At 37.1% G+C, this 26,293-nt stretch overlaps 1 protein-coding gene across 6 annotated transcripts in view; it reads right to left on the reverse strand.

Moving 5' to 3' along the window:
- The window catches only part of LOC150109418 (basement membrane-specific heparan sulfate proteoglycan core protein-like), a 1,783,738-nt gene that overhangs the window by 1,222,251 nt on the left and 535,194 nt on the right, over positions 1-26,293 (reverse strand). For all 6 annotated transcript variants that reach the window (XM_090413063.1, XM_090413041.1, XM_090413033.1 and 3 more), the window contains one exon: positions 5,753-5,860. In XM_090413063.1, coding sequence (XP_090269189.1) covers positions 5,753-5,860 — 108 coding nt within the window. The remainder of the gene's footprint in view (positions 1-5,752; positions 5,861-26,293) is intronic.

The raw sequence follows: 26,293 nt of genomic DNA on the forward strand, positions 1-26,293 counted from the left end.
TATATACAAAAGTTCTGCTAACTCAAATTAGCATTATCAAAAGCACTTTATAGACACACGCGCACAAAGACTAGGAAAGAAATGACCTTCAGGAAAGGAACAGTTCACCTGTATAGAGGGAAACAGTGGAGCCCTCCTCAGATCTGCAATTTACTTTACTGTTTTCAAGAAAAAAAAATGAAAGTGCTTCTTGGATACCTTGTCTACAGGACAATGATGATTTTAAGTGGTGTGAGATGTATTTGTCTGTGTATGTATGAGCTTATGATACTGTACATTTATTCAACAAACCTTGCCAAACTCCTGGAGAGAGAGGAAAAAAAAAAAAAAAAAAAAAAAAAAAAAAAAAAAAAACCCTGACTATCCCAACCAGACTATACACAAAGCCATACCCTTATCCTGCATTAAAGGCAAAAATAGACTAGACTCACTCCTTTCCAGATTCCTTTCTCACCTTCTCAGGTGTTAACAGTATCCCCTGTCAACGGAAAGGAATCCAGTATTTTGGACAGGATGGACAACCTTGATAACCTTGACAACATAAGTATATTTGGTATAGATAACTTCAAAGCAGACTAGCAAAACCTGCCTTGGAAAAAGACCATTTCATCAGTTTGAAGAAATCCCCCGATTTCTTTGTGTAACCTTTTACAAATTGCAGTACACTGCCCTATCCTCCAATCAAAAATCAGAGATGATTGCCACAAGAATACTACAGTCAACCCTTCATGTGACCTTTTTACTGGTTATATTACAATCAGTCTTCGTAGAGTGTGTGTGTGTAATTAAAGCAACTTTGATAATGCTAGCTTGTTCTGGTGAAACAGTATGTAATAACTGAATTTAGATAGTCTATTTATTTATTTTCATTCCACTTTCACATAATTTTTATTCCAGTAGTCACCGTGCCAATCAAGGAAAGTGATATTTCTGTCTCGTTCTGGGAAGTTGATCAGCATGTGGAATTCTTAAGTCAAGAAAGGGTGGGAGGATGGTCAAGGTATTGGAAATGTTAAAGGTAGAATCATAATCATCATCAAATTCCTGCCATGTACCCTCAAGGGGGTGTACAGGATATGACAGTACTACATGAAAAAATTACATCATTACTAACTTCCTATCTACAATTTTCCTCCAAATCAGTCTGTTACTTGTCAAGACTCCAACATTATCAGATCTTATATTTCTATCGTCTAAGGCACTTTGTACCACATCAATCCACCTATATCTTGGTCTTCCTCTGGATCGTTTTCCTGCCAACCTGGCAGAGAACACTTGTTTTGTTAATCTTTCCTCTCCCATTCTATTTAAGTGACCATACCACCTGAGATTAGCTCTGCTAACGCATTCCTGGATGCTGACAATATCAAGTTCTTTCCTAATATCCTCATTTTTAATATGATATTACCATTGATGCCATCAGTTCATGCCTCTAATCTTTCTCAGGACTCTCATATCTGTGGTCTCTAGTCTTTGGTCAAGTGTTTTACTTCTGACCCAGCTCTCAGATCCATAAGTTAAAACTGGTTTGAACACTGTCTTGTATACAGCTAATTTAGTGTTCCGACTAATTTCTCTCTTATTCCATATGAATTTATTCAATTGATTTCCCACCATACCAGCTTTGCTGATTCTGTTGTCTATTTCTATATTTAATTTACCATCTTCAGTAAAAATTACGCCTAAGTAGCCGAAATGTTTTACTTGTTCCACAGGTTCTCCATTCACAACACAGTTGACATTTTCAATGATTCTGCCTATTTTCATTGTCTTTGTCTTTTTATTGCTGACCTTCATACCATATCTATTACAACAGCAATTGAATTTAGCCAGAGAATCTTGCAGCCTTGTAGCGGATTTATTTAGAAGTATAACATCATCCGCATAAAGCAAAGAGCTGACATTAACATTCTCCAATTTTGATATCAGGTTTAATACCACTTTCCTTCATAATGTGATCCATATAGATAATGAATAACAGAGGGGATAATGTACATCCTTGTCTCACACCAGATTTAACATTACCCCATCTTCCTGTACTTCCTTCAATTCTAACTGCTGACTTACAACTCAAATAAAGACTAAGTATTGCTTGATATAATGACCCATTGATACCATATAACTGCAGCGTATCGAATAGCTTCTCTCTTGGCACCTTGTCATATGACTTTTCCAAATCGACAAAACTTAAATACAGATCTTTGTTATATTCCCATGCTTTCTCGACTATTTGTCGAGAAGTAAAGATCTGATCCTGACAGCCTCTATTTGGCCTGAATCCAGCTTGTTCTTCAACAAGCTTTTCTTCCACAATTCTTCTCAACCGTTTCTCAAGTATACTTGCATAGATCTTGCCAGGAACACTCAGTAGGGAAATACCTCTGTAATTCTCACATTCAGTTTTATTTCTCTTTTTATATATGGGTACTATGAGAGCTCTACTTCAATCACCGGGAATTCGTCCCTCTGTCCAGGCTTTCTGAACTATGCAGTGCAGCCACTAAGACTTTTATACCACCATACTTCAGCATTTCTGGTCGAATATCATCTACTCCTGCTGCCTTTCCACATTTCGAGCCTTTGATGGCTTTTTCTACTTCAAGTATGGATATGTATACCTGACTGCATGCCTGGTCAGTGTTTTTTTTAACACTGTGCTGTCATCACTGCTTGTTTCATTTAGCAGTTTTTCAAAGTAATTACTCCATATTTCAAGGATATCTTTTTCTCCCGTTTTCATGTCACCTTTATCATCTCTAACTCCTTTTACAGCACTCTTTCCTCCATTCCTAAGCTTCTTCAACAACCTGCAGAATATTTTGCCACCTTCTTGATATTTATTTTCTATATTCTTGCCAAAGTCCTCCTATGACTTTTGTTTAGCTAGTTTTACACAATGTTTAGCTTTCTTACATTTGTCTCTGTATTCTGTAAGAGTAAAAGCTGACTTATTTGCCAGGAACTTTTGATATGCTTTCTTCTTTTCCTTCACTGCCTCTTTAACTTCCTGTGTCCACCAGCGAGTTCTGATTTTTTTATCCTTACAGACAACCTCACCACATGCCTCTCTGGCAGAATCAATGTTTTCTTCAGAGTTTGCCACTGAATCTCCAAGGTTTGATTCCTGTTTTCAAACTCTTTCATTTTCTTTTCAATAATCTTTCTGTATTTTAGTCTACAGTTCACATCTGAGAGCTGCTCAACTTTTATTCGCTTTAAAACTTTCTTACATGTTATTCTTTTCAATATGAAATTCAATTTTATCCTGCTCAAGACTAAATAGTGATCACTTCCAATTTCAAATCCTCTGTACACTCTGATGTCCTGTACCAGGGAGAAAACATCACTATCAACAATAACATAGTCAATGAGACTTTTCTTATTCCTAGCCTCTTCTCTCCATGTGAATTTGTGCACATTTTTATGTTGGAACATGGTGTTAGTAATAACCATGTCCATGTCCTGAGCAGAAATCCAACAGATATTTGCCATTATTATTAGCTTTGCTCTTTTCTCCAAATTTTCCCAAAATATTTTTGTATGTCTCACAATCATTTCCTACTCTGCTATTTAGATCACCAACAAGGACCAACTTTTCCTTTTCATTGTGTCAGTTGATTTTTCTGAAGCGTCAAAAAATTCCTCCACTTCTACCTTAGTAGAACCTTCTGTGGGATCATAGGCACAAATAAGTCTCACTGTCCAGTTTCCCCATTCTCATATTTGCCCACATTACTCTACTTGAGACTGACTGCCATTCAAGAAGATTAGCCTGTATTTTGTGTTGAATACTATGGCTACTCCTTCTTTTCCTTGATTGTCATTGCCTGAATATAACATTTTGTATTTATTGCTCAAAGATCTCACCAGTTTTGGTCTTTTTTGTTTCAGTCACCCCTATTATGTCGATCTGGTACTTATCTAATTCCTCAGCTAGCTCCATTTCTTTGCCATTCAGGCTTCTTACGTTGATAGTACCGATCTTTAACTCTGGTGATGTTGAGTTGGGGTTTGTTTTCAGATTTGTTCCAGTAGCTGACTTTTCGCTGTTCGCCCTGGTTCCCTGGCGAAAACAACGGGGGCCTTGTTTAACCGGGCGACGCCCCAGCCGGCATGAAATTTTGTCATGTTGTACCATCATTTTTTATTTTGGTTTAACCAATAAGAATACAATTTGGTCGGCTAAATCCCAAATTGCCAGCCCATCCTTGTTCATTCAGTATCAAAGTAGATACCCAACAGGGTGCACCACGAGAAGGTGAGGATTGGACAGGTCAGAAGCCCTGGTCGGTTCTCCGCATTCCTTTAAAGGCTATGTGGAGGTCTCCTCTCAGTTATACAGCTTTGACCCTTTAAAGGTAGAATTCAGGAATATAATACTCTATGGTGATTAGGGCAGTTTATAAAAGGTAGGTTAGTAATTTACTTACATTTTATAGTAAAATTACAGCAGAAATGGATAAGGGAAATGGATGCACCATGATACTGTTAAACTTTTCAAAGGCATTTGATAATGCCACACATTGATAAATGCTACAAAGAAAGATATTAGGAGAGCACATTGAAATGCATACAAATCTGGTGATGACATGGATGTGAAGATGGTTGAATGACTGATACCAGAGAATATTATAGGATGGAGTGGAATCCAGGAGAATGAGAATGACTAGTGAAGTTCCTCCAGTCTTCATACTATTGCCCCTACCATTTAATGTATGTCAATGATATAAAGGGGGGGGGTGTTCAGTTGTTTGTTAATGATGCAAAACTGAGAGAGCAATAGTTGATAATGGTGATACAGATATCCTATGGGATGATTTAAATAAATTGACAGTATGGCAAAGAACAATGAGTGTGGTCTATTTAATGTTGTAAGGTTATGCACATTGGGATGAAATGATTACAAACCATGTATTACAATGATGATATCGAACTGCAGGAATTTGATGGAGACAAAATAGTTCAAAGGATTAATTTGATGTTGAGTATATTGACTATTAGGAAGGCCATTATTCCTCTTTATAAGGCCATGATATGACTGAGCACAGATTTTGTACCTGGGTTTCTTGGGGGAAAGGAAGTGGTGGTGAGAAACGAGAAACCAAACTAGTGACAGGTCTGTGTAATGATCCCTATGAGGGCAGATTGAAGGTCTGTGGGTTGAGTTTAGTTATACAGGCAAAAAAAGAAAGGACATTAGAAAAAAGATTCCAGAAGATGGACTGGCCTGGTTGACAGAGTTGTTAGCTTATCCACTCTCCAGCCAAAAGGCTGCGGGTTCGAATCCAAGCGTGGGCATGGACGTTTGTGAAAGCACTAGTGGTGGTAGTCGGCGGTAGATGCCGTTGGTGCTAGATGAGGTTGGTGGAGTAGTGAGAAAAAGAGTTGTAGAGGTGATGTCCTCCCTCAATGAGTCTTTGGACTCCCTGGAGGTGTGATATAATAATAATAATGAAAAGTTATGTAACTGGAACAATTATGTAATAGTGATTAGTAAGTGTAGGGACTAGATTTTTTGCTTAGAGTGATGAATGACTGAAATGGATTGATAGAGGTAGTTGTGAGTGCTCTGACAGTGAATGAGTTTAAGGAGATGTATGATAGGTATGGTTAATGTGTGTGTGTGTGTCCTGCAATGAGTCTTCCAGCTCTATGAAAATACCTGTATAATAATAATAGATTTCTAATCAGCCATATGAGCGTAATTAGCTTGACATTATTCATATATATCTTTAATAGCAGATATAATTACCACAGCCATTTTCATCTGATCTATCCCTGCAATCTGGAAAAGAATCACAGCGTTTGTGCTCTTCAATACATGCACCATCTCCACACTGAAATTCATTTCTTTGACAACCTAGAACAAAAAACAAGCACACCATTAATGCACACATACTGAATATACTTGGGATGAAATTATTACATGCCATGTATTACAATGATCATACTGAACTGTAGGAAACGGACGAAGGATTTTAAAGGGGAGACACACACAGAGCTTCAAAGTAAACATGAACATTAATCTATTGCAAAATGTTGTGACATCCATTCTCAACTGACAAGCAAGGCCTCCTTATCCATTGGGCTAAATGGGCTATAGCCTAGGGGCACCATTGATCCAAGGGTGCTTAAGAATCGAGTTTGTTGAATTAAATAAAAATGTGCAATGTCGATATATTTTAAAATAAATTTTTTTTGCAAGGAAAGTTATTTAATTAATTATATGTATTATTTAATTATTGCTCAATCTAATGTGATTAAGGCACACCAAATTTTTTTAGCCCAGGGTGCTCAAACTTGTTAAGATAGCCCTGCAGACAAGCAGATAGAATTTATGAATATAACATTGAAAAAACAGTTGTCAGTAAGTCCAAGTGTTTTATCTACAGCAAAACAAGTTGTTCTCAGCAAGGGCCTTAACTTTATGCCCAGGAAAGTACCTAAAGAAATTTTGTTAGCAAAAGCTGAATGAGCTATTCATATCTTATCTCCACAAGTTCAAATCAGCAGTTCCCAAAAATGTAGCAAAACCTCCTATTGATAAATCTTTCACCTTTAGAATGAGCTGCTCTCAGTAACTTTAGAAATAATTCTGACAGTGATCCTATCTGAAGATAAAGGAAATGATAGTTATTCTCGACTCAAATGATTATGACTACAAAATTAGACAGCTTCTTAATACTGACACTTACTCCATTATGAATCATGACTAAACTAGAGATTCAAAATCACACCAGTAATCTTTTGAAAACAACCCTGAGTTTAGGTTGAGAACCAGACAGAGAAACCAGATTTCTGATGAAGCAATTTGATATTACATATGAAGAATCATCACAGGAGATCTCAGTTAACAAGGATCATATCAGATTGAAATTTAAGTACATTCATGATGTATCAACAATGCACTTCATTCACCAACCATACTTAATGTTAAAAAATCTATTCCTCACTCCCTTCTTCACATCTTCAACACAATTTTTAAGGATAGCCTCTGCTTCTCCACTTTATATATAACACCTTTCTGTATTATTCCTGAAAAATCTTCTTACTGACTTCATTTATCATATCGCTTCATTATAATCAATTCACTTAACTGACCAATCCTTTATACAGTAGCAAAACTGCCTCATCTAATATGCCTCATCGGATACACTAACCACTTGAGTAGTTAGCATATCTGCTCTCCAACCAAAAGGCTGTGGATTCGAATCCCGCGTGGGCATGGATGTTTGCGATTGTCTGTGGAAATACTAGTGGTGGTAGTCGGCAGTAGATGGCGTTGGTGGAGTTGTAGTCAGTTGGTGGATTGAGTGGAGTTGTAAAACAGGTGTCCTCCCTCGACGAGTCTTTGGACTTCCTGGAGGTGTGTAATAATAATCTTTACTGTATGCATCTTATAACAACAACAGTAATAATAACAATTATGTATTATGATACTGCTTCTCTCAAACATCCCTCACTGTTTCCCATGCACTGCTAACATCCTTCTCTTGCTCAGTTTGATTCAATAGAACAGCTGTAAGCACTTTAGATGGTCATAATCATCCAGTCTGTATACCTCTTCTTAACTAAAAAATTACACGTTTAGATTATGGATATATGAGAGCTGAGCCAAAAATGACTGGAATCTGAACTTGGTACACGTGTGTTTTTTAGTTATGGATGATGATGCTAGGCATCATGAGTGTGCAATTTTCCGTGCCACTCTGGCAAGTAGTGTCATCTTGAGTGAACTGATTCATTGTTCTGGCTGCTGTTTTGTTAGTGCTTATAAGCAAGTTTAGTGATTTTGTGATGGACAGACAGTGAACTAACATTTTTATTTCAACATTTTGAGAAGACTGCATGATAGCATATGACAAAAATGGCCAGAAACATGGAGAAGCAGAGATTGGTTGCTGCACCATGACGATGCCCCAGCCCACATGGGCTTGTCTGTCCAACAGTTCTTGAAGAAAAACAACATGGTGGTTGTTCCCCCACCCTCCCTACTTGCCTGATCTATCTGTTTCTCCATGAGACTTTTTTTTATTATGCCCATGGATAAAGAAAATCATGAAAGGGTAGTGATTTGTTGATCTGGACAAAGTGAGGAAAAAAAGTCACTGGAGGCCATAAATAGTATTCCAGTTAAACAGTTCCAGAACTGTTTACAGCAGGAGAAAAATGTTGGGGTAAGGGCATTAACTCACATGGAGAGTACTTTGAAGTAGTCTAGAATATGGTATTATGAACTTTAAAAAATTTTTTAAAAAAAATAATTGTTTATTTTTGAGTACCCTCTCATATAAGTGCTCTCTCTTTCTCTCCCTCCACTCAGAGACAAAATGTCTAAATTGGTTATGGATAAATCCTCTAATGCTGTTCATTTTATCTGGTACTCTCAAATAGGGTTAATATATTATGTACCGTTGCAGGTAATTATTTCTCAGTAGCTGAATAATTTCAAATTCCTTCTTCTTCTCACTACCACATTTTAAATTTGGAAATACTTATAACTTCAAAATATTAGAGATGAAATACTGATAGATTTCTGGAAATATGGAGGATAAATAGCAAAGAATTATTTAGTGTCATTATTATTTTACCAAGTCACACGTTCTGGAACAATTCCTAAGAGTACTTTGAAGGCGATGGCTGAATAGTTTCTAAGTTAGATAGGAAAATTTTTATTTAAAAAGTTCAGGAATTTCCCAGCCAGCAAAGGTTGGTTGATTGGTAGAGCCTCTGCTACTAATGGCTCATGCAAAAAGTTAAGCAAGTTTGAGCATGGTTAGTAGTTGGAAGGGAATTCAATCGTTCGATGCTGTTGGCACACTCTCCCTCGATGAGTCTTTGGACTCCCTGGAGGTGTCACATAATAACAACAACATGTATAAAGCTTTTGCAATGCTTGCCACATTCCCTCTGAACTTTAGGCCACTGTCAATCATAACTCTAGATCCTGAATTTCATCTCCAATCTCTCTCTGTGTGTGTGTGTGTCACAAAAAGCACAATTCCACCAATACAGTATATAGCCCATAGCCCTTTGCATTAAAACTACAGTTTGACTCATGTTCTCAAGTTAAAAGCCAATTTAAATCTTCCTAAAAGGAGTTTATATCATCATTAATCATTGTGACTCTCCCCTATTCTGCATCAAACAATCGATTAGGTCTTATGATTTATATGGACATCGTCATGGAGCCCAAAACATTTTCATGGGAGACCTACATTAACCACCATTCACATACTGTACTTAACTGATCCTTATTCTCTCCAGTTCTTCAGGATCTATATAAAGTGAATAATTAATGTTTCTATTTAGTTTTTTTAGTCTATTAAGACAATTTTATTACCCACAAAATCTTGAATCTAATTGGGCATACTACTCCATAGCCTATCACTATCTTGACTCACCACCATATTATATCTAACCTTCCTTATCCCCAAGAATATGAGACTAATTTATATACAGGTCCAGGCATGATCATAAAGCTTTAAACAAAAGGAAAATAATAACATATTTGGTTTAATTCTTTATCCAAGTGTAAGAAAACAAAGTTTGCACCTGTATTTTCAGGACTGGGGCAACTCGTGGCACAGGTGGTATAAGTTCTCATTGCTTGCCTTGGTATCCCATAATGCAAAGCACAAAATACCTTGTGCACATGTATAATGCTATGCATTACGGGAAGGATCACTACCCAGACCGGTTTCAACCTTTATTGAGGTCTCATCAGTCCTGAAAATACTTCAGGTGCAAACTTTGTTTGCTTACACTTGGATGCAGGATTAAACCATGTACGTATATATAATTGGTAGCATAGCCAAGTGAAAAAATTTCCATCAACTTATCTCTAATCCACAGAATTTTAATAATAAGGTGTGACACCTTTTGGCAACTGGTATATGGAAATATGACTTCTCCATTACTTCCACTTTAGTATCACCACCTCTGGGTCTGGTTCCTACTGATGTGCTTTTGCACAGAAGTGGTTGCTTTCCCTGATATGTGAGAGGATCTGCTTGGGGATAGGTTTTTGCCTGTCTCTGAGTGGGGCCACCACTGAAATTATGGCTCTGCTTGGTGGTGGGGTGAGCCTGTCATTGAGTGGTAGCTCCTCAATGGTAGACCATCCAACACTGAGTTGGACGGTCCTTCGGTCACTCATAGAGAGTGGTCTGGAAAACTGCCTAATTTTTAGAAGTCTTTACTTAAACAGCAACTCAATAAAGGTCGAAACCAGTCTGGTAGTGACCCTTTCCCTTAATGCATAGCATTATACATATCTGCAAGAAGATGTGCTTTGCATTAAGGAATACTAAGGCAAGTGATCTGAAAGTGTCAACAAGATAATACGACAATGTATTACTCTGGGAATGATGAGAACAAACATCGACATGGTGTAGCTATAATAGTAGATGAAGAAATCAATAAATCAGTGATAAATTGGATTCCATTTTCTGAAAGGATAATGCTGTTACAACTTAAGGGAAACCCCATTAACATAAATATCATCCAAGCTTATGCACCCACAGCTGACAAAAGTGAAGAAGATGTTGAAGAGTTTTATGAACACCTAAAAGAGATTAAAAACGTAACAAAGAAACATGATATAAACATAGTGATGGGTGACTTCAATGCAAAAGTGGGAAGAGGGGGTGATGGAGAAATTGTTGGCAAACATGGCTTAGGCACCAGAAACGACAGAGGAGATCGCCTAGTCCAGTTCTGTCAGGAAGAAGATCTAACAATAGCAAATACCTGGTTTAAACTTCCACCCAGAAGACTGTACACTTGGAAATCGCCTCAAGATAACCAACATAACATTGTCAGAAATCAAATTGATTATATACTGATAAATAAAAGATTCCACAGTAGTATAAAGAGTGCAAAGACTTATCCTGGAGCAGATATCTCATCAGACCACAATCCTATAGTTGCAGAAGTACGTCTTAGATTAAAATCAGCTAAAAAATCACAAAAGAAGAAAAGGAAAATCGATGTAGAAAAACTGAAAGACCCGAACATAAATAAAAGTGCCAAGACACAGCTTAACTTGCGATTACAACAGATTAACATAGAAGAAAATAAAAGTGTGGAATCTCTTTGGAATAGCTTAAAGAATGCCATTGTAACAACAAGTATTGAAGAAGTAGGTTATGTGAATAATATAAAACAACAGGAATGGATGACAGATGAGATTCTTTCTCTTATTGATACAAGAAGAATGTACAAAAACAAAGACCTTACCAGGTATACAGAAACACATAACATCATCAAGAAAAAAATAAAAGAAGCCAAAGAAAATTGGATGAAAAATTTATGTACTGAAATTGAACTGCTTCAGAAGAAACATGATAATTTCAATCTGTATAAGAAAATCAACAAAATTTCTGGAAACCTGAAGAAAACGCAAATAGTGTCTCTAAGAGACGAAAATGGAAAAATAGTTCTAGAAGAAGAGAATAAAGCACAGATTTGGATAAAATATGTAACAGAACTTTTCAATGATACTAGACAGAAGCCTATAAATATAAAAGATAACATTCAAGGACCAGCAATCATGAAATGCGAAGTAGAGAATGCTATATGAACAAGTAAAACAGGAAAAGCCAGTGGACCAGATGGTGTGCAAACAGAATTTTTAAAATTAATAGAACCAGATAACATCAAACTTCTTGAAAAACTATTTAATAAAATATATGAAAGTGATGAATTTCCATCAGATTGGCTCAAATCAACATTTATCACTGTCCCAAAGAAACCCAAAGCGAATTCCTGTGGTGACTTCCGACTTATTAGTCTAATGAGCCAAACATTAAAAATATTTTTGAAAGTAATTCAGAATCGTATTTATAGAAAAAGTGAAGAAACTCTAAGTGAAACACAATTCGGCTTTCAGAATGGTTTTGGTACTAGAGAGGCCCTTTTCTGTACCCAAATATTGATACAAAAATGCATAGAAAAACAGAAATCTGTCTTTATGTGTTTCATAGATTTTGAAAAAGCATTCGACAAAGTCAGACACTAACTTAATAGAAGTCCTTCAACAAATAAGGCTAGACGAACAAGACATAAGACTAATAACAAATCTGTATTAGAATCAGTCAGCTACTGTTCAATTAGACAACATTACCACCAGTGATATTAACATCAAAAGAGGAGTGAGACAAGGATGTGTGCTCTCACCACTCCTGTTCAACATATATGCAGAGGTAATCTTTAAAAAAGCATTGGAAGAATGTTCAGAGGGAATCAAAATAAATGGAAAGATTGTTAACAACCTTCGATATGCAGATGACACCGTGTATGATACGGTGTCATCTTCGATATGCAGATGACACTCTCTAGTACCGTGCTAATTGCAGATAATATTATGGATCTCCAAAAACTCATTGACAGAGAATGGGAATAAATATAAACATCAACAAGACAAAATACATGATCATCAGCAAACATCCAGCCTCATCAATGAAACTGACACTCAATGGGAAAAATATTGATCAAGTGTCAAGATATAAATATCTTGGTTGCTGGCTTAATGAACGGTGGGATCCAGAAATAGATATAAAGACAAGGATTGAAGTTGCACGGCAGTCCTTCATGAAAATGAAAACACTATTCTGCAATAAAGACCTAAACATGGAAGTCAGATGCCGAATGCTGAAATGCTACGTGTGGTCTATTCTGCTCTATGGAGTTGAAACATGGACATTGAAGGCGACAACCATCAAGAAAATCGAAGCCTTTGAGATGTGGCTATACAGAAGAATGTTAAAGATATCATGGACAGAAAAAATTACCAATGAAGACATCTTAAAATCCATTGGCAAAGCTAAACATCTTGTACAAATAATCAAGAAACGAAAAACATCATATCTTGGCCACATCATGAGAAACAGCAAATACCAACTTCTACAAACTATTTTGATAGGAAGAATTGGTGGCAAAGGAACTAGAGGAAGAAAAAGAATATCATGGTTTGACATCATCAAGACGTGGACAGGAAAGAGCAGTGCACAACTGCTCAGATTAGCACAAGAGCGCAATTTGTTCGCCAAGATGGTCGTTGACCTTCGATAGAAGATAGCACAATAAGAAGAAGAAGGCAAGTGATGAGAAGTTATACCACCTTTGCCATGAGTTGCCCCAGTCCTGAAAATACTTCAAGCACAAACTTTGTTTGCTTACACTTGGATAAAGGATTAAACAAAATATATAATTGGTAGAATAGCCAAGTGAAAAAACTTCCATCAGAGGTAAAATAACTTATCTCCAATTCTCAAATATGTCCCCTGAACTTCAACTTCCTGTCCACCATTTCCCCCAAATCCCTAGCCATATCAAAACACAAGTAAACAAAAGAGAAGGAAGAGTATTTAAGTAGAAGCAGGATAATAAATGGATGTTGATCAGCAGCTGCTTAGGTTCTTACAAATTTGGAAGAAAGTGAAGGAATGACAGTGGCCAATTCAGTAAAACATTGTCCATGGAAATATTGATCGAAGAGACATTCAGATACAGAATGTCTCTTCTATCAGTATTCTCTCTCATCAAATTTCTGATAGAAATTTGATGAGAGTAACTGAAGTACAGTGAGATGAGAGTTGCCAAATTGTTTTCAGGATAGTATTAAGAATTCTTACTATCAACTGATCATGCAGTTGGTATGCAAGCAACAGTATGATCAGTACTCCAAGGTCTATAAAATTTTAGTACCACTACCTGCTATATATCTTTTGAAATGTGGCAAGTAAGAGAAAAAATGACAGAGGATGATGCTAGTTGATGACACCAGCAGTTTGCTAACCAATACAGAGGATATAGTTGAAGTATTCAATATCAGTTTATAAGTGTATTTCATTCTTGTCAAGGCAAACATCATGAGAAGATGGAGAGTAAAGGTATAGTGGTGGAGGAAGGACTGATGGTAAATAAGAAATCATATGAGCTATTAAGTAAATATCAAACAGCAACAGAACTTGAAAGTATATCTCCATGTGTATTGAGGAAATTCTCTCTGGAATTAATGGCACCTTTGGCACACCTGTTTAATGAGTCTGCAATAGGATGAATCCCAAAGGAATGGAAAGCAAGAAAAATTTCCACTTCACAAAAGGGGTTAAGGACTGAAGCTACAAATTATAGGCCAATATGTGTACCTGGAGTTATTAAGGTGTCAGAAGTTGGTGAGGATTGTGATTCAGAAATGGGTTGATAATAGCAGTATTCTTTATGATGGTCAGCATGGATTTTTTGGGAAAAGTTCATGTTTCAGCAATTTGCTTACAGATTACAAGGTGAAAAATTCACACAATAAAGAAGATATATACATGGTGGTGTACTTGAATTTTTCAAAGGCCTTTGATAGACTGCCACATGACAGGCTAGTAGTTAAACTGAAATAAATGTGAGATTAGATAACAGTTTAGTGAATAAGATAGCCGATTTGCTGTTGTACAGGTATCAGCAGGTTGTGTATGGAGGAGTAGTGTCCCAAAGAAGGACTGTCACCAGTGGAGTGTTACAGGGATCTGATTTGGAAACATTAATGTATATAATTTGTACATTAATGACATTGGGACCAGCTTAACTGAAGATGTGCAGCTGTTTGCTGATGATGCAAAGTTGGGAAGAACAATGAGAAGCAGAGCAGATGTGGCCATGCAGGAGGATCTGAATAGATTATGCGAGTGGACAAATGAGCGGAGCTATCAGTTTAATGTTGCAAACTACAAGGTCTTGAAATTTAGTATGCAAGGTTGGGATGCAAGATATACAATGAATGGAGAAATTTTCAAGAAGGTGTGAATAAGAGATCCAAGAGTGATGATGGACAGAGAAAGTTTAGAGGTCATGTTGCTAAAAGTGCAAGAACATCCCAATATATAATGGCAATAACGAGGCAGACATTAACCTGTAGAAGCAAAGAGCTATGGTTCCTTTGTATAAGACCTTGATCAAGCTACGCATAAGCAACTATGCACAAATTTGGTTGCCTAGTTTTCAGGAGGATGAGGATGTATTGGAAAAAATCCAGAAGGTTTAAGTAGGTGTCAGGTCCATGGAATGTCAGATATCAAGAGATATTCAGAGAACGAAACTTGCAGAGTCTTGTGAATAGAGCAGGATATGATGGAAACGTAGCCGCCATAGCACAATTGGAAGAATAACAGAACGTTGCGCCCTTCGATTGAAAAGTCCTGGGTTTGATTCTCGTCATGATGAGAGGAATCCTTATATGGCCTTTTTCAGTTGAAGGTGACAGTCGATCTCATACAGTAGTAGCAGGGTTTTTTCTCCCGGAAACTCTGGTTTTTCATCACACATACAGACAAATCGGCCTTCAGAACATATGCATTTTACATATGAAAAAAAAAAAAAAATTTACAGGCTCATCATCACCAACTGTTGTTGCTGATGATGAGCAATAGATGCTGACTGATGGTAGTAGTGTCATAGTTAGAGAATTAAGTAGTAGTGGAGGGCATGAGATGTATTTAGCAAAGTAGAGTAATGTGTCCTCCCACAATGAGTCCTTGGACTCCCTGGAGGTATCACATAATAATAACATAAGTTGGTGAAGGTCATAACCAGATTGATGTAAAGGAGATTTTTCATAGTATAGAGGGAGGCAAGGGTAGAACTGTGGTCATTCCTGGAAGCTGAATAAGGAGGGTTGAACAAGGGAGTGAGGTATGGGTTGTTTACATGAAGAGTAAAAGGTGTGGTGAGTATGGAAACTATAAATAGGTTTAAGGCACAATTCAATTACCTTTTTTTGCATGAGAGTATAGACCTCTTGTGACAAATCCTTTGACTCCATGGAGGTCAGATAATAATCATAATAATAGTGTTTTGGTAGTTGCACAGGTGAGAAGTTGTGTCTTGAGTATGCCACATTTTATTGGAAGTCTGACTATGAATGAAATGTATTTTATGCGAAGGGTGGCTAGAGGTATGTCATTCCAAGAAGAGACCTGATCCTATTTAGAGATCTGAGTATTAACAAGAATAATGAGAAGTGAAGTGTCATTTTTTCTTTCAAGATAAGACAGTACCGTGTATTGGTAGCATTGAAAGGTTATTAGTTAGTTACTTTGATCAGGAGATGGTTGACAGACATAACAAAAAGTGGGATACAGTGGGTCTGAATCTGCCAGCTTTAAGATGACCAGAGGTGTACCTCAGGGTTCAGTCCTTGGACCATTATTGTTCAATCTATACTAATGACATCAAGCAGGGCCTATCATCAGATGTGCAATTGTTTGCCAATAATGCGAAGATAGGCAGGGTCAGGGATGCTACTGATTCAGCAATTTGCAATTTGCACTGAGTTATGCACTTTGGCGTGATAGTTCCAGCAGCATATTATTTTAGCAGGGTTATGACACAAGAAACTGAGGTGGCAAGGGATCTTGGCATATTGGTGGATAGGAATTTGAAATTAAAAGTCACACAGCAAAAGTTACAAATACAACTCAGAGGATAATTGTGATGTTGAAGCAAACCTTGACACATAAGGATAAGGAAGTCATTTTTACCTCTTTATAAGGCTTTGATAAGACCACACCTGGATTACTGTGCACAGATTTGATCTCCCGTGTTCCAAGGGGATAAAGAAGCTGTGGAAAGGGTGCAAAAAGGAGTTACAAAGATTATATCTGGATTCTTTTCCAATTTGTCCCAATCAATGACACAATTCCTCTCCTACAGAACAAATTTGTGCTGACATTACAGCTCTCTTTGTCCACGTACTACATTCTGGTTACTTCATGTGGCAAAATAAATTTTACCTACAAAAAGAAGGTAAGGCTATGGGCTCACCTCTATCCCCACCCCAATTGCCAACTTTTATATGGAGGCTTTTCAGCAACATGCTCGAGTCCTTTACTCTAAAACCTACAGTTTGGCTCAGATACGTTGACGATGTTTTCGTTATCTGGCTACACGGTCGCCAAACTTTGAGCACATTTCTTAGCCACCTAAACAAACAACGTGAGCACATACAATTTACTATTGAAAGTGAAATTCAGAACTCTCTCCCTTTCCTGGATACACTAGTCACATGTCTTCCCTCAGGCTGTATATCCTTCATTGTTTACTGCAAGCCTACACATACCAGCCAATATACACATGCTAATTTACCGCCCTTCACAAAAATTTGGAGTCATTAACACCCTCAAAAACAGAGTTATAACAATTTGCTCTAATGAACAAGCTCTTAAACAAGAATTAAAAATTATTAGTAATACATTCATAAATAATGGCTATAGTATAAATACTATTAATAAAATTTTTCATAAATCTTGATCAAAAAATAATATAGATTACAGTAAACCATAGCTATCCCATACATTGAAGGATTACACTGGCCAACAAAAAAAAAATTTTTTTCTGCTGATTATGATCTGACACTTGTTTTTTTACTAATTTGGGTAAGCTGATTTCAAATATAAAACCCATTTTTCTCTATCACATCAGGTTTTTCCTCTGTGGCATTTTCTTTTTGCTAATTTAAAAGTTTTTGATAGTTTTAAGGAGGCAGTACTATTTAGAGGATCAAAAAAACCGATTTTTTAATATTATTTTCTGAAAGTATGTACTTTTAAAAATCTGTTCCTAATTTTTTATCAAGAAATTAGAAAAATTCCCAAAGATATAGTCTATTATTCAAAGCAGTGCGCAGATCAGAATCTGAGCGCTCTTGCTTGTTAGTAAACGAATAAATGCGTAAGAACCTGCAATGGCACGTACTGGCGCTTTGAATGCGAGAGAGGCCGATAACCGACCTAATACATTTAGGTGATGAAAAGTAGGCGATGACAACTGCCTAAAACAAACGAATGCTATATGCGTCATAGCGGACAAAGAACGATCGAAATCAGTCAATCGTTAATCGATTGCGAAAATATGAAAGCTTATAACGTTTCAATAAAGTCTGGTTTTTTTTTGTCTTGTTAATTGCATGTTAGTCGGCAGTGAAGAAAATACATCATGTCTACTACTCGAAATAGTGTAGATTCCTTCTGCTACATTTGTGGCAGCTTTACTGTTCCCAGTCAAAGGACAAATATCACTGATTTCGTTAAGAAAGTGTACTTTGCATACTTTGACATAAAAATTGCAGATCAGGACAAGTCATGGGCTCCAAATAAAGTGTGTAAGTCATGTGTAGAAAAGTGTAAGTCATCTGATAATTATCAGAGAAAATTAATAGAATCCTACACCATTGCAATCTTAATGCCACTTTTAAACCACCTTTAAAATTAAAAAACATATTCAACTCCTCTAAGGAGCCTCTCCCCCATTGGCACATCCTGGAGTTTATTGCATCTATTGCACCTGTAACTTATCTTATATTGGGGAAACTGGACGTACAATCCCTAACCATAAAAAAGAGCACAAACGACACATTAAATTTAACAATTTTGGTGAAGCAGACCTCTCAAATCACACTCTTAACACCCTACACCAAACTTATTGGAAAAGTACTTGCTCATTACATCATACAAAAACCTGGTATGAATGGAAATTTAAAGAAGCCTGTGAAATTCTGATTAACCATCCCAATCTTAACAATAATGGTGGCATAAAAATCCCAAGAATTTGGATGGCACACATTCAACCCACTTAGTTTCCAGCATACCCTGACTTTAGGAGGACTTTAAGCAATTTTTCAGCTTTTATAGGCAACTATCCATACTAGTTGACTGTAATTTATATGTATACTTATATAAGTAATAATTTTTTTATTTATTAATTTTTCCTCTTTGTAAACATGCTGCTCTCCAACTTAATTTAATTTTGTAACCTAATGGATAATAATAATAGAACTCTAGCTTTGAAGTAGTAAGGTTTCTTTTTTTTTTTTTTTTCACCAGAGGTTAGACCAATAGTTGTAATGGTTGGTCAGTAACTTTAGCATGCCATGTAGATTGTAGTGCAGCTCGTTTCTTTGAATATATGTGTATACTCCAGATGATGATCTTAATGTGAAGGTCAAAACATCGAGCGTCTCTTTTGGTTTATATTAAACTAAAGTTTTACTCTAACACGGTAGTTATTTCCATAATTTGCATAATGTATTATATCTTATGGGATTTAGATTATGAGTATGTGGATTACAGACTCTGGTTAACAGGAGAAAGAAGGGTGGTGACATGATAGAGGTCTATAAACCTTTGAATCGGTATTACAGGATATCGTCTGATGAAATTTTTCATTATATGGAAGGTTGGGAGAGAACAAGGGGGTATCCATGGAAGTTAAGTTCGTTCACAGTCAAGAAAGAGGTAAGAGCTAGGTTTTTCTCTCACAGAGCAGTAGGAGAGTGCAATAGTTTGCCTTTAGGGGGGTAGTGAATGTATCTAGTGTGAATGAATTTAAGGGAAGGTATGATAGCTGGTTTGGGTGATTTATAGCCTCCCTCGAAGAGTCCTTGACTACCTGGAGGTCTCATAATAATAATAATTACCTAACCAAAACAAGACAAAGAGATCAGACTAAGTATTGACTAAAGAAGATCACAAAGCTTCAAAAGATTGTGCACTGCAAAGTTTGTAAAGGGACTAGGAGGAATGGAGGAAACTGTCATCACCATAGCTGCACATAGGCTTTAAGGTTAGGAAGAATTTCATTTAAAAAATCAAAGAAGAATGGATAAAATGCACAGCTTTGTTATTCTAACACCACTTGGGAAATCTGAAGAGAGGAAATGCAGGAAATCTCCAAGGTCAAGACTACATGATCACTTTCTCCAAACAGAAGCAAAGAAGCTAGATCAAGAGTGCTTGATCTGCAAGGATCAGATCAAGCACTCTTGAACCTTGTGTTCGCCCCATTACATGTTGCTTTGGTATCTCTTCTGGGTCTGGCTCCCACTGATGCCTCAATAAACATTGAAACCAGTCTGGGTAGTGGCCCTTCTCATAATACATAGGATTATACACATTCATAAAGATGTGTGCTCTGCACTGTAGGATACTAAGGCAATTAATGTGAAGTAGTTTATTCTATATAAAAGTAGTCTAGTTATGAAGAAACTTTATGTGAAAACTTTGTTTGCTAACATTTGGATAAAGCATTAAACAAGAATATAATTTCTTGGCATTTTTAATTTAAAACTCCAGAGAAAGCAGCCCAACTGCAAAGGATGGAAGGAAGACCATGGTAATTTGTTGAGCAGCAGGCTTGTGTGCCAGACCCAATGAAATTACCTAGAAATATCAAGAGCAAACAAAAGTTTCACTAAACCTTTCTACAGTTTATTTCTAAAGGCAGGTTAGGATTGCTGTGCAGTAGGAGTAGCAAAATCCATATTATTATTACGGGCAACTCAAGGAGTCCTTAGACTCATCAAGGGAGGTCCTAAACATAGCTTCCACACAGTATCTATCATACCTTCCACATAACTATTCAGCTTCCACACAGTATCTATCATACCTTCCATATAACTATTCAGCTTCCACACAGTATCAATCATACCTTGCCTTGAACCCACTCACAGTCATGGCACCCACAATAGACTCTGTCAACTTATTCCACTCGTTCACCACTCTCCGTGCAAAAAATCTAGTTCTAACACCTTTGCTAACCACACTGTTGCATATTTTCCATGGATGGCCCCCTAGTCCTCTCACTACCAGACCTGTTCTGAAAAATATCCTCTGAATTAATCTTATAGAAACCCTTCAGTAATTTTAATGTCTCAATCATATCACCCCTCTTCTGCCTATCAAACCAATGTCTGCAACCCACAAATCTTCAACCTGTTCTCATAAGGTTCATTCCATAGATCTGCTATCATCTTGGTCAGTCGTCTCTGGATCCTCTCCACCTCCTCTCCATCAAGAAGAAACCTTGGCGCCCAAATCTGGGCATGATAGCCTAGATGGGGGTCTTATCAAGGCTCGATACAGAGGAACAATAACTTGCTTGTCTCTGCTCGTCAAAGTATTCTTCAATAACCAAGTGATTTGATGAGCTGATTTAGCCATTTTTGCAATGTGTCCCCCCTAAACTTCAACTCCCTATCCACCAACACCCCAAAATCCCTGGCCTCAATCTCCTGGAGTACAGTTCCACCAATGTGGTATACTGCTGCTAATCTTTTCACCCCAAAATGCATAACCTTACACTTTGCCACATTAAATTGACATCCATCCATTCTCCTTAGCCCAGTCCCCCAATCTATCCAAATCATCTTGCAAAATTTTGACTTCATGTGCATTCGCTATTGCTCTACCCAACTTTGCATCATCAGCAAACATATGAATAGTTCGTCACAGATCCTTTCCAATATCATTAATGAATAAATTAAATAGTAGTGGTCCAAAAACAGAACCCTGCGGCACATCACTAGTCACAGGCCGTCTTGTGGACTCTACTCCTGAATAAACTACTCTCTGATATCTCTCCATTAACCCTCCTATCCATCTCACCAACACTATATCCATCCCCACATGCTGCAGTTTGCTGATTAGAATTCCATGCGGTATCCTCTCGAAGACCTTAGCAAGGTCCAGCAGTATGACTGTAAACCCATTACCCTTATCCAGCTCAGCCATCACTGTGTTATAAAACATGAGCAAGTTACTAAGGCATGATCTACCCTTCACAAAACCATGCTGTCTCCCACACAGTATCCCGTTATCATCTATCCATTCCTGTATTCTTCTCGACTACTTTCTCCAAAACCTTGGCAACAACTCCTGATATGCTGATCAGTCGATAATTTGCAACAGCAGTCTTGGAATTTCCCTTATGCAGTGGTACTATTTTCCCCCTCTTTCCACCCCCCTCAGGACTAACCCAGACCCAAGACTCTAATTAAAAACAAAATGGTCAAGGGCACCGACAATTCTTTGGCCACTTCACATAAGACCCGAGCTGGTATACCATCCAAACCCACAGATGTATTCACACTAAGGTGTTGTAACTATTCACCTCCATTTCATTCACCTCAATTCCCATAACCTGTTGGATCTTTCATTCCTGCAATATCACCACCTGAATGATATACTTTTGCAAAGCACTCGCTCATATTAGTGATCAATGATTAGCTGGTGAGCATCCAAGTCATGAAGCCGGGTAGATAATCTTCTCCACAATGTCTGAGCAAAGTGAGCAAGGGAGATGAGATAACTTGTTGGCTGACTTTTCACTATTTATGAATGGGCTGAAAATAGACTTCTTCCATACTGTCACATAGATGTCAGTCTAATAAGAAGGATTTAAAAGGCAATACAGGTGTTAATTCTGGAGCAGAGACTTTACACAATAGGTGATACCATTACCAGATGACAATGTCTAAGCCATTTACAATTCTTCTTTCTTATAAAAAGACTTGGTAGAGTGGGGGAGCACTTTAACTTGGCTATCAATGCTCAATATAAAGAGAAACATGATGCAAACATAGCCTTATTTTGAGATGTTACAATAGTAACATGTGATTGAGGGGGGGAACCACGAATATGTTGTATACGTTGACCTTGACAAGGGACCAGAATGCTCAACTGTGAAAAAGCCACATGCTGAACACACATTTTTTTCATTCAACCCTTATGGGCTCAACATTCCTCGTGTGCTTATCTTTCTCAATTTCTACCTTTATTTCAATTCTTATGCAATTCTGTTCTCTTATCCTTCCTGAAAATACAATAGCTCCTTACATTCTATCAAAATCATTTTATCATCCCCAGTCAACCAAGCCTCACTGATGTCTAACTTTTTGGCCTTATTCCTGATGCTTCCAATATTAGGATGCATGTGTATAATATCTACATACACTCACTACTGCCCTTATCATCTTGCTCTTTCAATTTCTAGACTAGACACTCACTATAGCCCTTGCATCTTGCTCTTTCAATTTCTAGACTAGAGAAACTATAGTCAGCATTTATTATTAACCATTCCTATCCTCAACTCACACTTGCATCCTTCCCCTCTCCCTCCCCCATAGCTCTAGTTATACTGATTTTATACTTCCTATCTCATGTTATCAATACTTTTCACAGACACTTAAAAATCCATTCAAGTGCAACCATTCAATCATATTATGAAAGTCCATATATCCATCGAATTCATTACATACAAACAATGAATCAAACTCATTTAAAATCATTGTCCTTAATTCATTCTTCTCATAGAATAGCGACTGTCTTACAATCAGCTCTCACATTTCTTTTTCACTCTCCATCTACATCTTCCAAGAACGGTAATAGCTTCTAGCAATTAGCACACTGGTAGTGAAAGACAAATCATTGCATAGATAAGAGCGGAAGACAAAGTAAACAGCATGTAAAAATGTTATGGTGCCATGAATGTAGTATGTTTATGTAGAGAGGCTGAATAAAAGAAAAGAACAAGTGTGGATATATAGTAAATGCGATATTGATGGTAGACCACAAGACTTGGTTAAATACGAGAATTATTATTATTATGTGACATCTCCAGGGAGTCCAAAGGCTCATCAAGGGAGAGTGTGCCAACAGCATGGAACGATTGTTCCCTTCCACTTACTAAATATGCTAAAACTTGCTTAACTTTTTGTGAGCCATTAGTAGCAGAGGCTCTACCAATCAACCAACCTTTGCTGGTTGGAACATGGTATCATAACTACATCATGGCAGTTGAGAATTGTGCAAAAAAACATGTGGAAGTGATAGTGAAGAAAAGAGTTCGATTGATGATAAAGTGGGTGAAAAAAACAGAATGAAATTAATGGTGAAGTAGGCAATAATAACATTGAAAAATAAAGTGCAATTAACAGTAAGGTGGTGACCAGGACTGATTGTGAACAAGTGTTTGTGTGTGACTGGCAATAAAATAAAGAATGAAGGATAGCAAAAAAAGGATGCAAAATTTGAAAGTTGAGTGGGTGAAGATGAGGCAGATGCAGAGTGAAATGAAGAGAATTGTAGATATGTATGGAAAAGTGAAGAAGATGAAAACAAATTATTGCAGTATGAAAGAGGTAACGAAAGACCTGCAACTGGCATTGCATGACGATTCGATTATTACATGTGTGGTAATTGAGAAGATGCACAAGGTTTGTTTTCTGGTAAAATGAACAGAATGATTGATGCACTGGATATAAAAAATAAGCAAGCAAAAGAATTGGTAGTGGTAGCAAGGACAAATAACTTAACTGGGAACACAGAGAATGTAAGATTGGAAAACAGAAGGATAAAAGATCCATGTGTTAAGGCTTAAATGCAGGGGAAATAACTCATGATAAAAGTTTAATGGAGCAAAACAACACTAGGAAACAATTAAAAATAGCATATCTAATACTTCCGATATTTCATATCAGTTACAGAGACATCGTCAGGGAGTACAAAATGAGACTTGTAACACACCCACACACACACAAAAGGCAGCACAAAACTAACTGAAACATGTAGACAAGACTAGACCTAACTATGTGAGGTACCCTCTATGGACACCTGTTGGTGGGCATATTTAAATAAATATGGTTGGATAAAATTTTCCAAAATATGGGAAACACTAATATTTTGAGATCCCAGTTTACATCCTAGGCTGCCAAGATGTGTCCACAGAGGTCATCCCACCTAGTCAGGACTAGTCTTTTGTCAACATGTTTCAATTAGTTTTGTGCTACCTTTGTGTGCATGCTACAAGTCTCATCTTGTACCACTTGATAATGTCTACGTAACTGAGGTGAAATATTGCAAGCATTAAATATACTATTTTTAATTGTTTCCTAGTGCTGTTTCACTCCATTAAACTTTTATCATGAAGGATAAAAGATAACAGTGGGATAAAAAGGCAGTGTACACACAGTGCACACATGACACTGGCAGAGATGAGGTAGAGAGCAAGAATTATGAATGTTACGTTAGCAGAAATGTGCGAAAGGAAAGGAGCACAGTTTGTTAATGTGTGGAATGAGTTTGAAGGAAGAATTAAACTGTGTAAGAGTTTATTTGAATGGTTTTGGTGCAAGTCATTTGGAAAGACTGATGCTGAATAGGAGAGTAACGAGTGAAGAAAATGTTTCTGAGGAATTAAGAAGCAATGTGAACAAGTTAGGAAGGAGAGATTGAAGTGGTGCTTAAGAATGAAGAAGTATCGTAGGTGTAGAGAATGAGAGAACGATTGTGCGAGACAAAGGATTATTAACATGTTTAATGCTTCCAAATGCTGAAAACAAATTTTTGCAGGGAGTTAGAAGCAGGTATGTTGCGTGGATAAGGTGTGAATAACGAAGAAGTAAGAAGAAGTAACTATCATAAGTGTAGAGAATGAGAGAACGATTGTGCAAGACAAACAGTGAAACAGAAAAAATTCAGGGTGGATAGGAACACACGAGAAAGGTTGATACTGCAAGAGGATGTGAAAACATGTGCAGACAGAAAAGTGCAAGGAATGACCCGGAATGTAGGGAAACAGTTGGATTTGAAGAAGGTTCTTGGATGAGCAAGAAAAAAGAAATGGCTTGAGGATGGTATGGAGAACCATACCATCTGCTAACAAGCAGTATCAGTGAAACATGTTATACATCCAGGAATGAGCTGTTATGTTTGTATGCAAATGTTCAGAGCCGACGCTAGGATCTTTGGCGCCCGCATGCGATTTCTATCTAAGCGCCCCTGTAATGATCCAGGAGAGTTCTTTTACGATAATAAAAATTTTACTTAAATATAAAGAGCCAATAGGCTTCATTTCGGCAATATAAACATTAGTAAAATTAAGGGGAGTATACAAGTTCTTTTCGTTATACCATTTGGTATCTTTGGTTTAGCTACTCACTGACGAAGCCTCAAAAAAGGCTGAAACCGGTCTGGGTAGTGACCTCCCACCATAATGTAATAACAGCATACATTTCCTAGGAAATGTGTTTTTACATTATGGAAAATACCAAAAATAACAATCAGAACTTTCCCCACCTTTGCAACGAGTTGCTCGAGATTGTACTACGTACTAGGACTACTTGCATTAGCTCACGCTAGTAATCGCCGATACTTTTATAGTTTACTATATTCGGCATGAAACTCTCTGATTCCAATCTTTGAGTTTCTTATTCGGTTTTAAAGCAATGTGGGATTAATATCCCCTTAATTTTAATAATAAAAATTTTAATTATTTGAAATTTCTTAAATAAATTTTGACGGAACAGCCACACGGTTCGCTAAATGTAACGAACGGGGGGGGTGTTGGCTAGGTAGGATAATCGTTAAAAACCAGAATATTCAAAAAATTCTCAAAAGTCAAAGCAAATTTTGATAAAGCCACTTCACTTTAATCGTTGAATATAATGATACAGGGATTATAGCCT

The sequence above is a fragment of the Typopeltis vanoorti genome, chromosome 2 (genome assembly GCF_054136105.1).
Source record: "Typopeltis vanoorti isolate ZY-2024b chromosome 2, IOZ_Tvanoo_1.0, whole genome shotgun sequence".
NCBI classification, from domain to species: Eukaryota; Metazoa; Arthropoda; class Arachnida; order Uropygi; family Thelyphonidae; genus Typopeltis; species Typopeltis vanoorti.